Raw genomic sequence first — 21,449 nt, forward strand, 5'->3', positions numbered from 1 at the left:
CATTATGCCAGAGTTAAAAACAAACTATTGTTTCGTGTGAACAAGCAATGTGCTGGTGCATGGTCGACATGGTTTATTTAGAGAGATGTCACATGGTTTATTTAGAGAGACATCACAGGAAGCCGGACTCTAGTTTGTTTCCTGGCAACTTGCCCACAGCATGAAGAGAGGCCACTGGGAGTGAGAAACCTTTTAACAGTATGCACCAACAGGCTGTGCATTCAACATTTAACCATGGTTTGTTGTTAACTATTATTTAATGAGACATGCAAAACAGGCCATAGTTTGCTCTCAGACCACAGACTGAAACTGGGTCATGATTTTAATCTCCGTTCTGAGAGCCAGCTATGATAAGCAGTAACTGTAGTGATGCCAAGGATTTGGCAATCAGGCCAGCAGGGCATGTTAGCTTACCCAACAAAAACCACTCCTAAACTCTTAGTAACATTCCACAGTTGTCACCGATATACAGGTTCAATGAAACACAATCTTTACCTAACTGTGACAAGGGTTTTTTCTCTAAACCAGGTTCTAGTTTAACCCACATCATCCTTGCTGTTGACAGCAGCAAAGAACAGTATGATGACTGATTACTGATACAGGATTGATTCATGTGAACAAATACGTTTTGTTGAAGCAAGTAATCCATGCCACTTTTTCCAAATACAATCCCATAAATCAAGTCAATTTGCTTTTTTAAAAAAAATCAGCTTCAGCAAACAGGTCCATTTCTAAACATGTTTTGCGGATGACCCTTCAATAATAAGACATTTGCATTTGTATCCACAGAAATAATTTGATAAGTCACCCAAATGAGTGGCCTGTTAATGCAAATATTTTACCTAGTGTTTTGGCTTCTTCCAAATCTCTGGGTCACGCCAGTCTGCTGCACCAAACCCTAACAGATAGGCTGCTCTAAAATACCAGTGAAAGAAACATCCATTGGCATTATCTGAGAAGCATCTGGATTTTATCTTCAATCTTTTGCAAAAAGAAAAAAGAAAAAAAGGAAAGAAAGAAATCAGGACATAGCTAAACAATCTAAGTGGATGCAATGTGACAACAAAATGTTGAAATAAAGCCATCTGTTTCGCATCAGAAGTTCAGATGTCTGGTTTTAAAAATGTAAAAGGGCTTTATCCAAATTAAATATTTAAAAACTCATATACATGAGTGTAAAATTTTCCAGAATGCCAACTTTTGACATACCAGAAACCAGGTTACAACAAATGGTGTTAGCTGTGTAACTAACCCCAAAAGCGCAATTAGCAAACCAGTATCTGACGTGGTGACAGTATATTGACCCCTAAGGCTGTTTACAGAATACCAGTCAGCTACTAATTTTTCCAATGCATTTTAAATTTTTGTTTAACAACTACCGTACTTTCATTTTCACTGGCTGAAGAAGCTCACTGTTAAATCAGTATGCAGAGAAAGTCAAGTAAGTTGGTAGAGCAGAATACTCTTAATCTGAGGGTCGCGGGTTCAAGCCCCACATTGGGCAAAAGATTCCTGCACTGTGGGTTGTTGGGACTTGATGACTCTTGTGGCACCTTCCAGTTCTACCATTCTATGATTCTAGGAAATAATTTCAGGACTACATTAACCTTTGCTTACCCAACAGCAAGTATTTCACAAGTTTCCACATCAGTTTTCAATCACCAAATCAGAGGCAAGCAATATCTTAAACAAAAGGCCACAATAGAACTGAAGCAGCCAATCAGGTACAGTGTAAAATATTTAAATACAGTGCATACCCAAATGTACATTACTGTATTCAGTTTGTGCCCAGTGAAGTAATATCTCCGTTTCCTAAAAGCAGGACGAAAAATGCAAACTCTCAAGATGCTTTGGGGATGATCAACAATATAAGGCATCAATTTACATGTTTTAAAGATCTGGTAATCAAACTGATGGCTCACGAAGCTATTACTCTTTAGGTTCACATTTGAAAAGTTCTTTTTGATATATGCTTTTCAATATAGTATTTTAATATATATTAATATTCGTTTTAAATATATGCTTACCCAGATTCCCACACCCCGAGTTCATTTATCAGTTAGATTTGAATACCTAAATGTCTAAGTACGGACAACCTATTGATTCACCTTTGTGAATTTCAAAATTATGATGGCGACATGAACACTGAATGAATGGTTTCTTCTGATCTCAGACTTTATAAACCTGTACTAGAGAAAGAGAAGAAACCTCAATATTCCGGAGGGGAAATGCCATGGCAAATTCAGTGCATATTTGCCACTTCTTGCTCACCAGAACTAGTACTGCAATATTCTGTCATTAAAATCTCTCCTTTAATTCCATAGTTAAAATCTGATGAGAGTAAAAATGGGGGCAAGGGATGCCAGCATGTTACAGAGAACTTAACTGTGTTTGAAATTCAAGGTCTGAGTTAAATATGTTCATTATTATAGTTATTTTGCAAGTAACTTTGCTTTTTTGTCTTTCTATCTGAAACTTGTTGATAAAAGCTAACTTTAAGAAAAAGCAATTATACACCAAACTGCAACTCAAAGTGGCATCTTTGATGAATATGCAACAGAACTTCATCAGGGGACAGGACATAAATTAAAAGTATGATTGTTATTGTAGTCTTCACTCTGAAAGGACTGACTACACCAACAAAATCCCAGCTACTTACCTTCTGAAAGCAAGCAGAGTTTCTATGACTGCATCAGAGTAATGACTACTTGTATAATGAGAAGGAGGGAGGAGGGAAGCCTCCGAGCTGTCACAACAAAAGTGAACTTTCTTCTGGGAACCCAACCTGTTGGTGTTGAGTAAACTATTCAAGCCCTGCCTGTACACTACACAAAGCCTATCCTTTACCAGCCGGCAATATTGCAAAGGGTGATTCTTTCAGCTGTTCCATGAATGCGATTCCCAAAGGTTTACACAACTATGCCATAAACAAATTTGCTCTGGGCTGAGTTTTGGCAAGCTGGAAATCCTTCCACAACCACAACCACCTCCCTCTTCTGTGCTAGTTTTGGCTGCTTTTCAGCGTAAGGAACTGTAGAATGAAGAGCTGGCTGTTTGGACGATGGAAAAGAATTAAAACCAAGGACTACACCACTATAAATAGAGAGAGAGACCAGAGTGGGTTTTTATGCCAGGTAATTTTTGGGTGTGTTCCTTTTCATCCCAAGAGAAAGAAGAGTATTTCTCAAGCTTGCAATGTTCCTGTGATTTGTAATATTTATTCACAGGCACAGTAAGGCATCCTCACTATTAAGGACTGGAAGAGCAATATCAGGAGAACGATTTTTTAATACTTGCACAACCATAAGGGAAGAGAATGTTAAGGCTTCTTAATATCCCAATAAGCACCTCGGCTTCATAGTGTTTGGCCATTCTGATAAACAGAGAGCAGAATTTAGAAACGCAAGTAAACTTAGAAAGCACAGTCTTTGTGTTTCTAATTCATTCTAAGAGGCAATTTAGGGTCCTGCTTTTGTATTTACTTGCAGTCAAGGATAGTTATCAGCACCATATTTGTGGTACTGTCCAGGTCTAGGAAATAAAAACAGTATACAGTTAGGACTTTGGTTGTCTGATTTCTGTATTCTAGATATATTATCATGGTGGCAACTCCTGCTTCTGCACCTACTGAAAGGATTACATGGTGCTCTGTGGCTCTGGGGTAGGGCCTGGGCAGGCATTACACAGCAGAGCTAGTCAGCTGCTTTGTGTTTATCTGCTACTCACCTCCTTACAGATTAGCCCACAGATGCTAGTTAGGTGGCTCAGGCTTGAGCCCTGGGTGTTTGTGGCTGCACAGTCATACCAGTTGCCCTGGCAAGTGCAGGTGGCTTAATTACTCCCGACTTTGCTCATCCTACTGGTTATTTCTAATTTCGGTTATTTTAATAAAGCTGCAGCATTTAATCTCCAAATCTCATGTCCACCTCTTTTTACAATTTTGCACATCAATCTATTTGAACTAAAGCTGGACAGACAAAAGGCACCTCAGGCTTTACCTTGGTGGCAACTATTTCCATTCCAATACCACTTGGAAATGAGAGAAACAGAAGAACTACAAGTCTGGTCCTCTGTAACACACATTTTGACTCGTCTTTTATAATGATCACCAATTCTCATGAGTAAATCAATACGTTTGATGGTGAGTTGATGTGGCCTAGATGTGTGACACCAACGTCTACAATTGTCAATGAATTCACAGCCATGATTTCAGCTGATAGGCCACACATCAGTGGTAGAGTATATGCTTTAAAAGCAAGAGGTCCAAGGTAGAATCCCTGCCATCTCCAAATAGCACTCTTGTCTCAAACCCCGGAGAGCAACTCCCAGTCACTGTAGTCAGTACAGTGGTACCTCAGGTTACAAATGCTTTGGGTTACAAACGCTTCAGGTTACAGACTCCACTAATCCGGAAGTAGTACTTCGGGTTATGAACTTTGCTTCAGGATGAGAACAGAAATCGCGCTGCGCAGTGGCAGCGGGAGGCCCCATTAGCTAAAGTGGTACCTCAGGTTAAGAACAGTTTCAGGTTAAGAACGGACCTCCAGAACGAATGAAGTTCTTAACCCAAGGTACCACTGTACTCAGTTAAACAGTCAGTGGTCTAACTCAGTGGTCTCATTCACACATAAAGCTGAAATCTGAACCATAGTTTAGTGTTATGAGGACAAGTCACAGCAAGAATGAGGCTCATGCACCCTACCTGGCTCATTCTTCTCCAAGAGGAGGTGGTTTAGAAGCTTTGGCTTCCATTTTAGAGTAGCCATGGTTTGTTCTTCATAACCACACCCAGACAAACTAAGGTTAATCACAACTGTGGTTTGTCAAAACAAGCCAATTTCAAACTGTAGTATATGAAGTTGGCTAGGTTAAAAAAACAACCATCCAGTTAAGATTAACTACAGTTTGCATTTCCGACAACACACTAAACTGCAGCCAATCTGAAGTGGAAGCAGAAGATTCTCGATCTTCTCTCAGCCACACAGGGGTTGGAGCAAGGAAAGCACGTAAGTCTGCAGTTTGCTGCACCTGACATGCAACAAACCAAGGGAGCAATGGAGCAAGGGAACAACAACGCAAGGGAGATTTTAAAATCACTTTCCTGAATTGGCCGAGATACTACACACTTAACTTTTATATGTTCCCTAGGCCACAAATGTTGACCCACCTAATACTTAAAAAATAAAAAGCACCCACCCACCTCCTATTATTACACAACATAGCTAAGCAAAGACACAATCTGCATCATTCTGCAATATCAGATCTGTTCTGCCTGTCTACCTAAACATTAAACATATTAAGTGGCTTTTGCAAAAGTTGGTAAACTTGCAACGCTGTGCTAAACAATAGGGAGGTACCCAGGTATTCCTCTCCCTTCTTTAATTGTCTGATTTAACTCTGATTGAAAAACAGCTGCAAACAATTTAAATTGAAAGCATGTGAAAGTCAGTGCAATGACAACAAAGAAAACAATATTCATTGTTATCTGTACAACAGGAAGAGCCTGTTGCAAGCTTCCCACCACATTTCTGGTAAGATTAGTGGCTGAACCTGAACCTATTATGGCGAACGATTCCCAAAGCTTGCTTAATCTTTTGCTTACTTACTCAATGGGCACACAAACAGGAAGTATATTTCTAATACATTTTGTGAGGAGCATATGATTATTTTCTAAAAGGATGCAATTTTTATGCTGGAAAGTTAGGGAAAGTATTCTGATTTTAAAAACAACCAAGTCAGAAAGGGACAGATGACACATACACACACAAGACTATTTGCAGGGAATATCTGAAACTAAGCAATACAGCCATTTAGACTGAAACCATGGAAACTCTTGTGATCCGCTTCTATGTTCATCTTCTGATTTGTTTTTGGTCTATGTGCTAATTCAGATGTGCATGTACATGGTTTATCCTACACCACTCAGGGACTCATGTACATGCTGAACATGTGAACTCTTTCTGTTGGGAGTAGGGGAATGTACTGGAGATGATGTGAAACTCTGACAGTTAGGGTGATCTGCACTGGTTTCTTTGGTCATTTAGGTTACCAAGCAATGGGCATGCAAGCATGAACTCAGCTTCAGCTGCCTTCTTCTAGTCTTTTTAAACTTTCCCAAGTGCTTTGGACTATAATCAGCTCCAGCCAAACATGGCTAATGGTCTGGGGGTGATGGGAACTGTAGTTCAAAACACCTGGATCGAACCAGGTTGGGAGAAGCTGCCTTATTCTATAGGATGAGTTAAGAGAGAGAGAGAGAGAGAGAGAGAGAGAGAGAGAGAGAGAGAGAATCAGAAATCAAAATCTCTTTGTACTTAGAAGACAAAACTCAGGACCGAAATGGCAAAGAGTTCCAGACCCTTCACTGCTCTCTTGTTACAATTCCAAGTGTTCTTAAGATGCACCACTATTAACAGAAAAGGAAAAGTCACAAAGTCTTCCACAGAAGCACACAAACAAAACGGCACTGCATCTTAAAGCAACACTGTTTAGGTTTCTAATTTAATCGAGGCAGAATTTGGGTAAGTCATCAGGCCACATCAGAAATTCTTTCGGCCACTGGTATTTTAAGGAATGTCAGAGCCCAGCTTCTGTTAGTCTAACACAGAACAAGCATTGTTCACACTGCTCTGTGGGCTGTTCAAAGACGCCTTTTAAATAAGACTGAGCCACGTTACCCATACTAACAAAGTAGATTACTTAACATCCAGCACATCTTGGGCTTCCAAAGATTCGCCACCACCTCCCTGGCAAATGGCAGGTCTTGTCTTACAGGCTGTTAATCGTGCAGTTTTTAAGCTTATGAATAATACTAATGGTTCTTGGGTTTTATTGCAATATGAATTAATTGGGTGTTTTTTGTACAGCCTGTTGGAAGGGACCGTTTTATTTTAGGCTTCTGAGTTGTTTTGAACTGCCCTTGTTATTGAGCAATTATGAATTGACATTTGGTGATTTGTTTTACACTTTTCTGTGGTTGGATTGTTTCATGTATTGTTTTTATCCATTACTTTGATATTTACTCACTGAAGAGACGAAGAAGAGTTTGGATTTGATATCCCGCCTTTCACTCCCTTTAAGGAGTCTCAAAGCGGCTAACAATCTCCTTTTCCCTTCCTCCCCCACAACAAACACTCTGTGAGGTGAGTGGGGCTGAGAGACTTCAAGGAAGTGTGACTGGCCCAAGGTCACCCAGCAGCTGCATGTGGAGGAGCGGAGACGCGAACCCGGTTCCCCAGATTACGAGACTACCGCTCTTAACCACTACACCACACTGGCTCTCACTGCCTTATTGTGATTTATATTCTACATAATGAGATACTATAGAGACCATTTCTGATTTCTCTATACAGTGGTACCTCGGGTTAAGAACTTAATTCGTTCTGGAGGTCTGTTCTTAACCTGAAATTGTTCTTAACCTGAAGCACCACTTTAGCTAATGGGGCCTCCCGCTGTTGTCGCCATGCTGCCGCCGCACAATTTCTGTTCTCATCCTGAAGCAAAGTTCTTAACCTGAGGTAATATTTCTGGGTTAGCAACCTGAAGTGTCTGTAACCTGAAGTGTATGTAACCCGAGGTACCACTGTACTATCTCCACTGTCAAAGGTACTATGCCTCTGAATACCAGTTGCTAGAAACTACAGGAGGGGAGAGTTCTGTTGTGCTCAGGTCTTGCTTTTGGGCTTCCCAAAAGGCATCTTCTTTGGCCACTGTGAGAACACAAATGTTGGGACTGGGTTGACCACAGGCCTGATCCAGCAGGCTCTTCTGCATCTGGTATACCTGCACACTGTCTCGCCATAATGGTACATGCTCTCGTTATCTCCTGCTTGAACTACTGCGATGCGCTCTACATGGGACTGCCCTTTGAAGGTGTCTTGGAAACTACAACGGCCTCTGTCCTGTATACCTGAATGAGTGTCTCCACCCCCATCATCCAGCCCGGACACTGAAGTCCAGCGCCGAGGGCCTTCTGGCAGTTCCCTTACTGCAAGAAGTGAGGTTACAGGAAACCAGGCAGAGGACCTTATCGGTAGTGGCACCTGCCTTGTGGAACACCCTCCCATCAAGGCAATAAGCAACTATTTTACTTTTAAAAGACAACCCTGTTTAGGGAAATTTTTAATGTCTGACACTGTATTGTTTTTAATATTCGGTTGGAAGCCGCCCAGATTGGCTGGGGAAACCCAGCCAGATGGGCAGGGTATAAATAAATTATTATTATTATTATTATTATTATTATTACTATTACTACTACCACAACTAATCCAGAATGCAGCTGCCAGACTGGTGACTGGGAGCGGCCACCGGGACCATATAGAACACCAGTCCTAAAACTTCAACATTGGCTCCCAGTACATTTCCAAGCGCAATTCAAAGTGCTGAAGCCCTAAACAGCTTCAGCCCTGTATACCTCCATCGTTCATTCTGGAAACAGATCCAGCTCTGAGGACCTCCTGGCGGTTCCCTCACTGCAAGAAGTGAGGTTACAGGGACCAGAGTTGGATTTAAACTACTGTGGGATGCAAAAGTCCCTGTCAAAGGCCTCGCCTTCTGCCAGGTTTCAACCTCCCTCGCAATGCCATAAATCTTTCCACAAATGCCAAACATGCCACAGTGTTATTCGCAAACTCTTGTCCACTGCATTTTAATTGTGTTTATGAATAAGAAAGAATAATGCAGATATTACTCAGCAATCTTTCACAAGTCTTAAGAATTTGCTGAAGAAGCGTTCTCTCTCACATAGTTCTCAGTATAATTTTTGTTAAGAGTTCATGAGAGTCCTGCTGCACTCAGCCAAATCAACAAAAGAAAACAATTTTTCATCATATTCAGCAGCTGACAAACATTCAGGCTCCCTAGGGCAACACCTCCCAGATAGATGAAGATTGTTCCCTTAATCACCGCAGAACCTTCAGATCATTCTTAAAGAAAAAACACAATATAACAGTGTTTATATATAAACAACTGGCATATAGCCACTGTTATCTATATGACATAAAACTACTTACGCGCTAAATACTTTAACCCGCATTGCCTACCAGGCATGCTTACTCATGCATTAGTGTAGCAGTTGTTCCTTTTTCTTTTCAAAGCTGGCATCTTTTTTGTCATGCAAAACACAGGCCTTCAAGATGCAGATTTATGCTACACGTACAAGCGGTGACCATTTTAGACGCATCCAACTGACGTGTGATTGTCAATGAACAGGTCCTTTTGGATCTGGAAGAAGGTAGGACAGGGGCAGAGCAGAACGAGGCGGGGGGCCACGTTTATACATGCTGCACCAACGCATGTGGTGGCCGGGAACAGAACCCCCACGCAAAATGGTCGACGACTTTATCCAAAATGTTGTTTAGGCCTCAACAGGCTGCACAAAGAAAACCAACTCCTTAGTTTTCACTGGAAAGATTGTTTTGAGATGGACTGTCTTCTAGCAGTAAAGCTGCTAGTAGGGTCCAGTATGGTTTCAAACTTAGAATAAGAAGAACCTTGTGTTTCAAACCAAAAGTCTGTGACTGTTTTAAGCCAGCGACTGGATGCAGTGGTAGGCTGGGTAAGGGTCAAAATATTGAGACAGGAGGTATCTAAGAGCACAGTGCTGTTCAGGGGCATTGTTTTGCCTATGGGTGCAATACTAGCACACCAGATTTACATATTGCTAACTGCTTTATTGTATATTTATGCATTTAATATGCCTTCTGTAATAGTATGGTGTTCTTGCTCTTTACCGATTCCATTTCCTAACTGTTTTCACACCTAAAACAAAATCACAACACCGAATTGTCAAAACAGTTTTTCCAAGTATAAAAATGCTTAGCAGTAAGAGCTGTTTTCAAACTTAAGAATAAAAGCACCATACTATTACAGAAAGCACCCAAATGCATTTATATTTTCCTGCAGAACACACATATACACAATAACATGTTCAGTAATATTCTCAAGTTTTGGACCTCTTTTCTCTCTTAAAATATACCTTCAACACATAGTCATCCATAAGCCCTATCATTTGTTTATAGACTTCTGACAGGATAGCATTCATCTTGAGCTAAATTCTACTTGCACACCCTTGTTTCTGCTCCACATGTGCACATTATCTTCCCACACATCTTTTTTTTCCACCCTGGTAGCTACATTCCCCAACCCCCAAAAGCTCCCTTGATCTGCTTCCCACAGCAAGACTCTCCAGTGGTGAAAGGCTACAACATCAGCACTGAAGATATTTCAAACACGCAATGAGGATTTCTGGCAAGCTATACTAGGAACCACACCAATTCCTGGACACAGCAGGATTAAAAACACTACAGGCCTGCGTCATAGGCCTACTTGGCGCCAGCTTAGTTTCAGAACAGAGAAGAGGTACTACAACTACCAAAATCACTTTCCACCCTCCTTACCACGAGGTCATCTTAGCACCTTCCATGATAAAGCAATAAAAGAAAATTAAACACTGGGTTTTGAAACTGCCCGCTTGGAATTATGTCTACAGATATTTTCAAAGGAAACGTTCACACACTGCAGTTTACAGCCATCTTCTAAATTTCAACTGGCTGCAGTGCATAACAATTTTGCAGGAGAAAGGGAAGTGCTTAAACCTGATTCTGAGCAGCCAACTTAAAATGTATAATCGTATTCTTTCAGGTCGGACTGGTGGTTTTTTTAAAAAATTTGCACTGTGATGTTCGCTAGCCCCTCTTCAGGCAAATAAATAGTGAAATTTAGGGGGTCTGAAGCACAGAAAAAGCTAGTGCATTCTTTTCGGGGATGAGAAACAAATGGCTTAAATGCAAAAGTATTTATTATATTTTATGTATATTATTTAGCTGCAGCAGAAAGGACCGGTTTACAGAATTTCACTAGATCAATCTTCCTCTCCATTCTCAATATTTGTTACACAAACTTCTCTAATCTTTGTTATGGTTATCACTACTGCATTTTTATCTTGTCCCTTCTTCAATAAATACCAAAGTAGTATAAAAGGTTCTTGCCCTCCTTTTTTACCCACACTGCAACCCTGTATGGTAGGCTGAGAGAGGGAGTGAATCACCAAAGGGCTTCCAATGGAGTTCATGACTTACAGAATTTTTGAACCTGGGGGTCTGGGTCCAAGTCTGACACTCTAACCCAGGGTTTCCCCAAACTTGGGTCTCCAGCTGTTTCTGGACTACAACTGCCATCATCCCTGACTACTGGTCCTGCTAGCTAGGGATGATGGGAATTGTAGTCCTCTCAACAAGTTTGGGAAACCCTGCCTCACCACTATGCTACAAGGGCAGCCAACATCATACACCCCAGTATCTTCTGTTTGTATATGTTTTTCAGAGCAGGGTTGCCCTAAAGAAAGACGACTAGCGTCTGCCTCACAGCTGTTCACCTCCCGTCTTCATGCGGACAGGCCAAAGCTCAAGCCATTTTAACACATTTTCCTTTGGACTGGGTTTTTGTAGCCAGAGTTAAGCCAATAGCGTTCCTGCTTAATTATCATTTATAGCCTGTCCCACCTGAAAGGCTCAGGGTGGGGAACATAAACAAAAGAACAAAACCTGAACCTTAATGAAAGCAGAGCGGAATTCCAGTATGGTAAAATCCATAAGCAAGAACCATGCGATCCTCTGTCCCACCTCCCACTTCTCTTGAGAAATGCCAATCTTCCCAAGCAATTATACTGATCCTATCCCGACTTCTCTTGCAAAACAGATCACATATTTACCTATGTGTGCTTTTCCGTGCATTTTATTCAGCTATGAATCAATTTGTAATTATCTATACAATATTGTTTTCATCATAAGGATACGGCTTTTTGCAAAGAACACAAACTTCAGGGGAACAAAGGCACACAGATAATAACAGATAACAAAAAAAAAAAAAAAGAATCTGAGGAGTATGTCACTACTGAAAACATTAAGACCAACAACAACAATCATCATAATAACTCTTCAAACGCTAGAAGCAGCAAACGAACTAGGGAGGTAACTGTACCTTCAGATGGCAAGGGAGTCAAGAATGAGCTAAAGGAGGAAAAGGTGGTTAGAACACTGACCTTAGCACACTGCCCTTAAAACTGTTTTATTTTTCGCTACTTAGAAAAACTAGGATGATTTAAGTGCAACACATATTTGTTCCCTATGTTCTCTCCAACTCCAGGAGAGTTGCTGCTTCAGTTAAAAAAGCCTTGTGGTAGGATGAACAAGCTGCTAGGAAACATGAAGTTACTTGGGCTATGCGGGGAGTGTACTTCTGCAACTTAATAGTAAAAAAATCAAATGCAACAGAAGTCATGTGGCTGCCTCTAAAGCAGTTTCCCCGTATCTCTTTCCTCCCCTTCTCTCCCCAGTAATATCCGAGAAACTAAACCTTGTGATAGGACTTCATCACACCATGAATTTTTCCCACCCCCAGAAACAGAAGCTAATAAAGTGGAATGGAGAAATGAGCAATGCAATGGCATCCCATCATACATTTCAGTTGCTGCTCCTGTCAGCAGTCATATGATCCCTACTGTTTCTCATTCCAGCCTCCAGATGATGTTTACAGCCGTAGCATCTGCATTTTGATGTTACAATAAAGGAATGCACATGCATATTTCATTCAAAAATCAATTGCTTTCAGCTAGCGTGGGGTTTAACTGCCACATCCATTCTAAGAACATATGAACATCAGTTCATGGAAGAGACTGCCTTCATTGTGTTGTTCATTCATTCATTCATTCATAGGAAATTACTATTACAAACACTGTCCCCTTTGGGGGATTACACAATCTTTCCAGTAACCTCGTTCAGATACGGAGGCGTGGGAACTGCTGTGCTGCAATAAAATGTTTCAGTGGATCATGTTTACCAGTTAAATTCCAACAGTTAAAAAATAATAATTATGGGAAATAAAGATTAGTGGATACCAAGCTACTACAAACCAGGGCTGAACCTCACACCAGAAATAACACAACATGTTACTCATTTATGACTTAGCAAGGGAACTTAGCTGAGTCACTTGATCTTGTATACGGATGGGTCTCTCCCCCCCCCCCCATATCTACAGTATTTCCTATGGTCGCTATGGCAGCCCCAAACAAATGAAAACACAACACTGAGTTGAGGACCACATGGATATGAAAGTTAGCAAATATTTCCTTTTCAACACATTTTAGAATATGGAAGGGGAGGGGAGGAGGAACAGATATCGTCACCAAAAGGCTATAGGTGACCTCAACAATGGTTTTCTCATCTTGTTCAAAGCATACCTCCCTAACAGCACATCTCAGAAAACACTAATTTAGGGGACTGAATGTACTTCACCTAAAGGACATTCCTAACTTGGGGGTGCTTCAGCTCACTCACTCACTACGCCAGTGTGGCATAGTGGTTAAGAGCGGTAGTCTCGTAATCTGGTGAACTGGGTTCGCTTCCCTGCTCCTCCACATGCAGCTGCTGGGTGACCTTGGGCTAGTCACACTTCTTTGAAGTCTCTCAGCCCCACTCACCTCACAGAGTGTTTGTTGTGGGGGAGGAAGGGAAAGGAGAATGTTAGCCGCTTTGAGACTCCTTAAAGGGAGTGAAAGGCGGGATATCAAATCCAAACTCTTCTTCTCTTCTTCTTCACATCATTTCCTACCTAGTCCCCACAGCAGATATCCACTGGCAAGGGACAAGAGAGAGTTGCACAGTCCAGAGATGCTAGTATTCTTGTGCACCATTTCCTACGAGTTCAATAGCTGTTTGTATACTATGTCTGAACATATAAAAAAGACTACCTTATACCAAGTCCACCTTATACATGGGTCCATCTAGCTCATTAACCTGACAGGAGTTTTCCAGGGTTTCAGCCAGCAATCCTTCTCAGCCCCAACCTGGGACCTTCTTCGCGCAGAACGTATGTTCTACATTGTGTGACAGCCCTTCCCCAAAGCAAAGCTACCTTGGTTTTGCTTCTGTGCACGTGGCCTTTATAAGCAAACTTCTCTGCAACGTCTCTACAACTCTCCCACGTACAGGGAAGAGAGACAATGATGTTTTCTTTGGGATTTTCTTTGGTATTGTTCCTGAAATGCCTTTGACGACATAATCCTATTCACACTTACCTAGAAGGAAGCTTAACTGAGCAAAGTGGGACTTGCTTCTGAGGAAACCTGTATAGTACTAGGATTGCACTCTGGCTGGCAACAGCTCTCCCAAAGTTTTAGACATGCATCTCACGCAGCCCTACCCAGAGAAGCTGGTAAATGAATTTGAGACCCTCAGCATGCAAAACAAAACCTGGAAGAGTGCTACTCGGTCATATCCTAAATGGAATAACAATCTGTTTGCACTTCCCCAAAAAATGACATGTCTAAGACATTTTATGAGTAAGTGGAGTAGAAATGCACGTATGTTTTAAGTGAAATATATGAACTGGGGCATAACAAAGGTCATTTGGTTTATAGCTGACTTTTCTGTGTATTTATTCCATTAAATTTCTATCCTGGCCTTCCTCCCAGGGTAGCAAAAATAAAAATAAAACAATAAAAAATACAAACATATTAAAAACATTTCAAAACAATTTAGACTGTAGGCAGTCTAAACCATAACCCCAGAGGTATACAGTAGTACCTCGGGTTAAGAACTTAATTTGTTCTGGAGGTCCATTCTTAACCTGAAACAGTTACCACTAAGGTACCACTTTAGCTAATGGGGCCTCCCGCTGCCGCCGCACCGCCGGAGCACGATTTCTGTTCTCATCCTGAAGCAAAGTTCTTAACCCGAGGTACTATTTCTGGGTCAGCGGAGTCTGTAACCTGAAGCGTCTGTAACCCAAGGTACCACTGTAAATTTAAGAGTCCTATGAAAAGCCAAAGGATATCCCACCATTCTGAATCAAAGTAAGGGGCACACACAAAGCAGAGGGACTTCAACCTAAACGAAGTTTGCTAGGAGGCACCAGGTGCCTTGAAACAAAAAAACACCCCATCAGCCACTTATCTGTACTATTTATACCCTAGTCTTCCCTCCATGGAGCTCAGAGCAGCCTTCCATATGGTTCGCAGGTGGTCTACCAACCAGGAACTGTTCAGGGGCAGATGCCTTTTCACTTTGTTGAGCCACTTCATGTCCCTTCGGAGTGTTCATTACATCCTTTGGCCCTGATCCCAAAACCACAGCACATGCGTTTTGCATTATTGTCTTGTTTTTATTTAACAGCCTTTGTTCGCATTATTAAAGCAAGCAGCACTTGAGTTCTGATTTGTTCTTCTTCCGTTACAGTTTCCCTACTTGCTGTGCTTCGGCATGGACAACAGACAAGAAGCAGACCCATTCTTCTCTTTCCAACTTCTCTTTCTGGCTCGCAGACACGGCGAGTACTCTCTGCAATACTGTCAGCTAATCCAGACTACTAAGAAATATTCCTTCCACATAATTAAGCTTTTAAAATAGGCTTGGTGTCCCAACAGATTTCCTGCCTATAACCAAGACATATTAACGTACAATGATATGAAAGAACAGGTTCTGACCTGTTGCTAAAGTAAATTCCTATCATAATCTACAGGGAAAAATGAAATCTGCACTTTTGTGCTTCCACTATACTTGCACACAAACCCGACACAAAAGACAGATTAGATTATTTTCAGAGCGGCGTACTCTATTTCACACACCCTCATTTATACCTGCAAAAAACGAACAATGAAATGCCTTGGGGAAGAGACTAGAGTGTTACTTAGCCTGGCTACATTGCTCCTGGTTTCTTTGGACAAGGCCAGCACCTAAATTTCTCCAACAATATTTTCAGATTGTCAAGCTGCCATGTGCTGAACTACCTGTTCTTTTATTTTGTGTACACAAACGCTAAGTACAGTCAGCACACTTGTTAACTCTTCAGATGCAGCCCCTGAGGAGGAAGTGAAAAGAACTGGAGACACAGGAACAACATTCACCCTTAATTCCCCTTGGAAGCATGATTGAACCTAACCATTCCAATGGACTGGAGGCGAGTTTCAACTTTTCAGTTTAGTGACTTTTTCTTTTCAGTAACCAAAGGACGATAAGGAGAAGATAAAGCACACTTATGAGGTTATTCTTGCAGTGCCTTCCTTGCACTACTAGATTGTAACAAGCCAGAAACTGCATTTTTGATTTTGTTTTAAGGTTTTCTTTATTAGAAGCACAGCTGTTCCCTCCACTAACACCCCACATATACTTTCCCTGTTCAGAGAGATTTCCCTTCAACTCTACATCACAGTCACATACATGCTAAAGATGGTTTGCTACGTAGCCAAGGAGATTTTCAAACTCTGTGCAGATTCCTAAGCATTCCCAGGTATTGCCTTTCAAACGCTCGAGCCCAACAATTGCCTTTTATGAAGCTAAGTTGACCTGACCTCCATGCGTGTATTTACTGAATCTGAACAGGGTGCCTTGTAAGGTGTATTCTTTTTTCACCAGAACACTCTGTCCACATCCCCTCCCTTTTCCCTCTCTCCAAGTGTTTCCACATTGTATTTTACTTCTAAGGATGGGTTTCTCCCACACACAAACTTTTTATAAATATAACAGGAAAAAATATCAGCATTTTACACCAGATTGGCTCTCCATTATATCATAGAACGCCTTTTGCAAAAAACAAACACACACACACACAAACAACCTCACAAAACCAGGCTGCAATCCTGTGCACACTGATGTGGAAATGTGCACCGTGGAACATTAAATGGGTATTCTGGTTTTATGCCTTTTCATTGAGTCCTGATCTGCTTATTCCAAAGTAAATGCCCCACAGCCTGCTCCCAGTCCCAAGCAAACGTGTATACTATACACTGCTTAAGAGATACACACACAGACAGACAGACAGACAGACAGATGGATAGATAGATAACGTGAGTATGAAATACGTGCTTCTTACAGTGCGAGTCTAAGCAAGCATGCTTACTCAGAAGTACTCCGGCGAGTCTTAACTGCAATCCCCAAACAGAACACCCAAAACTGTCAGGAAGAATCAGAAACTAAATCCAAAGAGGAAATGCCCTGTTCGACTAAGAGCTGTTCGACAGCCGAACGGGTTTCCCTTGGGACGTGGCGGTCTCTCCTTCCTTGGAGATCGAATGACCACCTGTCGGGGATTCTTCGGCTGAGATTCTTGCATTGCAGGGGGCTGGACTAGATGACCATAGGGGGTCCCTTCCAAATCTACATTTCATTGATTCTATGATCACAGCAACTCTACAGAGCACGTTCTTCACGTGTTGAGGTCTCTGTCGAGTCAAAACCACCACCACCCCAAACACAAACGCCCCCACCCACCCCGCTCCACCTCTATTGAAACTCTCGACCTCTTGGCCAGGGCAGAAGAAAAGGAGGCGGAGCGCGCCAGAAAGGCAACTTGTTGCAACTTAGCCAAGTTGCTCGATCAATCCGCAGAGGCTTGCAAGGGGTGGGGGTCGGGGGGGTGGTTTGCGTTGCTTCCGCGCGCCTTGAAGCAGACGGCAAAGGCTGCGGGTGCTGCTTACCCGGAAGGAGGGAGGCGAGCCGGTGCCGCGCACGTCTGGCCGTCCATTCCTTTCCGAGGCGGCTGAGGCTGCAAGGCTCCAGGTGGAGGAACTTGGAAGTCTTTTCCGGCGGCGCGCGAAGGAAAGCGCCCCCGTCGAGGCGCGCAGGCAAAGGCAGCCGCCCGTCCGTCTCACCTGTGGCGGCGGCGGAGGGGCAGAGCGTGCTCAGAGGCGGCGGCAAGGGCTGTCGCCCCCCCGCCGACGGAGCGCGCCGTCCCGCCGCCCTGGGAGGCAGCAGCCCCGCATTCTTCGCCTCCTTCCCCGGCTGCTGCCCTCGCGCGCCCAGACCGTCCGCTCTGAACCCCTCTCTCTCTCTCTCTCTCTTTCTCCTTCCTTCCTTCCCTCCTCCTCCTCCTGCTGCTGCTTCCCCTGGGGCTCAGCGGGAGCCCGGCACGGAGCGCCAGAGGGATGGGAGGCTGCCCTTTGAAACCACACCTTGGAAAACTTCGCCAGGGAGTGGGGAACTGGCAGCCAGGAGCCTTCCCGGACGCAAACGCCAGAGGGAAACAGAGCTTCCCTGTTCCTCCGCGCTGCTGCTGGCGGTGGCCGCCGTCTCCTCCTCCTCCTCCTCCTCCCCCCCCCCCGCTTCGGGGGAGCCCTAGCCGCGGCTTCCCGCCTTGGCGCACACTGGCCTCGCCACACGCGCGCGCCGCCGTCCCTCCGCGCGTTTTCCCGGGCTCAGCCTCGGCGCTGGAATTCCCCCCTCTTTTCACCCAGCGAACTGCCGGAGCAGGAGCAGCAGCTGTTCCCGTTAACGGGCTGCTCCAAGCTGCCGTCCCCCATTCCGGCCGCTAGGGCGGGAAAGGCAAGCGGACCGAGAGTCCCTTGCAGGTGGGGGAGTGGGAGGGACTGATCCTGCAGCGTCTCGCCCTGCGCTCCGCGTTTCGACCTCTCCTGCTCTTTTCCCGCCTCTTCTGCTGGAGGAGAACGCTTCGTGCAGCCTGATGAACCAGCGGTTCTCAAACTTTTTTTTCTCTGCGCCACACTTTGGGAATAAAGAATTGCTCGCGCCACTGCCCAATTTGTTATTGATAAGAAATACGCTGGGAAACGAAAAGAAAGAACTCTTGGCAGCGCTTGATTTCGAACGCAGAGCACAACTACTTTACAATGTGATCATGGGACGTACAGAAAGTATAAAACAATGCAGCTACAATGCATGAATCATTCCCAAAATATAATAAGTGAGCCACTTACATATGTACCTTAAGAATGTCTAAATTATTATTATTATTACCCTTATTATTATTATTATTTATTTGGCTTCCAACCAAATATTAAAAACTCGATGAGAGGTGTGAGCTTGCTATTGCCAGGAAATCTCATTTATTTAGGTCCAGTTTGAGACAAACAAATTCTCATCAACACAAAGAAGCTTTTCTCTTTTCTGATCTTTCATATTTGTTGAGAAATGAAAATCCCCATTCACAACAATATGAAGTGGAGAACGGTAGAATAGCCGATGCTCCTGAATATCCATATTCTGCAAATAAATAATAATCATTTGATACTATACTACACTGAAATGTTTAAATGTTTCTTTGATGGTCCTTGAATCTCCACACTTGCCATCTTTTCCTTGCACACCTTTGAGAACTACTGCTCTAGCCCATAAAAGCCCAGACGACATTTAGTTATTATTACATTTATACAGGGTTAGTCTTTTAAAAGAGGCCCCGTGGAACATGTGTACTCTGTATCCACGGGGCCTCTTTTCAAGGACTCACTCTGTATTATGTTCCACCTTTCCTTAAAATGGGTACATTGCTTTTTCCTCCCCTTGTCCTTACGATCCTCACAGCAACCTAGCGACGAAGCTTAGGCTGAGAACTGAGAACAAGCCCAAGGTCATTCAGTGAGCTTGCTGACTGAGCAGGGATTTGAAGATGTATTAGAGTTGTGGAAAACACAGATGGGGAGACTGCTGTTGTGCTCATGTCACAAGGACTACCTGATTCCTTATGGTTCCACCTTGATCACTGAGATCCTTTGATGGGGCACTTCTGTTGGTTCCCCAAGCCCCTTGGGCCATCACCAGAGACAGCTTTTTTTTCCATGTGGCAGGCCCTGTGGAACTCCCTACTGTAGCGATTCAGTAGGAACCATTCCTTCATTCAGATGCCTCTTGAAGACTTTCTTGTTTGACAGGCCTTTGCGACATGAATTCTCTTTTTAATCCAGTCAGTATCTAATAATGTTTTTAATTACGCTTTTATGGATCTTTGTTTCTTTTGTTTTTATATGTTACATTCTGCCTTTTTATATTGTGGGCATGCTTTTTAATGAAAGTGTGGGTTACATATTTGCACCTGGCACTGACTCCAAGGGGCCAAGACAGTTTCAGATGCCCCAAATGTATTTTTTAGGGGAGTTTGGCTCTGCCCCCTGGCTTCTCGTGACATCAGGACATTGTGTGACATCAGGGGCCCCCAATCCTCTGGAGAAGCCAGACCCTCTGTACATTTGTAAATAAACTTCCTTCTTGAGGGCTTCTGATAGACATCTGGTTGGCCACAGTGAGAACAGGATACTGGGGTAGGTGGGCATTTTGTGAAATCCAGCAGGGCTTTTCTTATGTTCAGTTGGCATCATATGATTGCTGTTTATCTGACAAATGCAGATAACCAGCTTTGTGCTGGACTTGTTTTTGGTCTCCTTAAAGCTGGCAAGAAGATCATAAATGTGACTGGTTGTCTACATATTACATAACTATTCTTTCAAGAGATCTTAACAGTACCTAATCTCACATCAAAAGCACAGCACATTACATATATGGATAAGTAAGCCTTTGTTCTCCTTACGTTTGCAGTGCGTACCACATAATGCAAGTTGCATAATAAAAGGAAATGAGCAAACAATGGTTTTTATATCTTTTGTTGATTTTTCAGCCTGCTCCTTTGGTAAAACACACAAACGCACCAGAATCTACCGCTGTGCAGAATAGCTTAAAGTAACGATGGCATAAGAAAAATCGACGGGTCATGCTTCCCTTATGAAATGAATGTGTTTTCTCTGGAATTTTCAGATTATTCAAAGACTGAATGAACTTTTTTTTTTTTTTTTTTTTTTTTTGGCATGGATGCTCCATTTTGCTCCTTGCTTGCTTACCAGGTATCTACATCCTGATCACATGTTGTTTCTGAAAACACCCTGCTAAGCTGTCCTAGTTCCCAGCCCAAGACAAAAACTGCTAGAGAATCGGCTGGATTTCCATTGGTGCTCTGTCGCCTGAGCTCCTAAAAAGAAAACAGTCTCTGTTAAGTCCCTGTAAGGTGAACAGTCCTGGACCTGATCGGTGGCTATATTGATGAACACTGGCTTTACTGAAATCAAAAGGAGTGGAATTATACTACCTGTGCCTGTTTGGGCTCCTCTTTCTCAGGGCAAAATAAAGACAGAGAAGGGACCAGTGGGAAATTTCCATTACTGTGAGTGAACTTACGCTGCTCTCTAAGCTACAGTTCCCTGAAGCATGGGACACGTTGGCATTATTCCTTTATCACATGCTAATGGAGCAGTGCCCATATTCCCAGCTGTGAGGAAATGCAAAAGACACATCAGCCACAGCTGCAACCAGGAGAGTACAACTGTGTCAGCTATAAGCAAGTGAAAAGTCTTTTGTGTGCTTGTTTTCCCAAGCCCCATCCACTTGCACTTTCGGACTGCAGGCACAGATCATTTCTATTAAATCAACTTTTATTCCACTAATATTCTATTAATTCAACTTCCGTAAAATGGATTTGTGCTTTCTCATGTTGTTTGTGGGGGTGCATATGACCAATTCTCTAATGCAGGGTAGCAAGAAAAAAAATCGTGAATCCTAAACTGATTGCCCATTCAAGTCATTTAAAATTTTATGTTCAATAGGCATAGGGTGTCTGGTTTTTGTTTTGTTTTTTTAATACCTTGAGCATCACCAGGGGAAATGCTTATAGGCTGC

General features: G+C 42.8%; 1 protein-coding gene across 5 annotated transcripts in view; it reads right to left on the reverse strand.

The window, feature by feature from the left end:
- The window catches only part of COBLL1 (cordon-bleu WH2 repeat protein like 1), an 83,167-nt gene extending 65,261 nt beyond the window's left edge, over positions 1-17,906 (reverse strand). For 3 of the 5 annotated variants that reach the window (XM_081005765.1, XM_081005766.1, XM_081005763.1), the window contains exon 1: positions 8,414-8,625. In XM_081005765.1, the coding sequence (XP_080861891.1) occupies positions 8,414-8,610 (197 nt within the window). In that variant the 5' untranslated portion in view covers positions 8,611-8,625. Of the gene's footprint in view, positions 1-2,659; positions 2,758-8,413; positions 8,626-17,470 lie in introns of those variants that run through there. The other 2 variants (XM_081005764.1, XM_081005768.1) reach the window with 2 other exon arrangements.
- Positions 17,907-21,449: the final 3,543 nt, after the last annotated feature.

This window comes from Podarcis pityusensis (genome assembly GCF_964106645.2).
Source record: "Podarcis pityusensis genome assembly, chromosome: 1".
In the NCBI taxonomy this organism is placed as follows: domain Eukaryota; kingdom Metazoa; phylum Chordata; class Lepidosauria; order Squamata; family Lacertidae; genus Podarcis; species Podarcis pityusensis.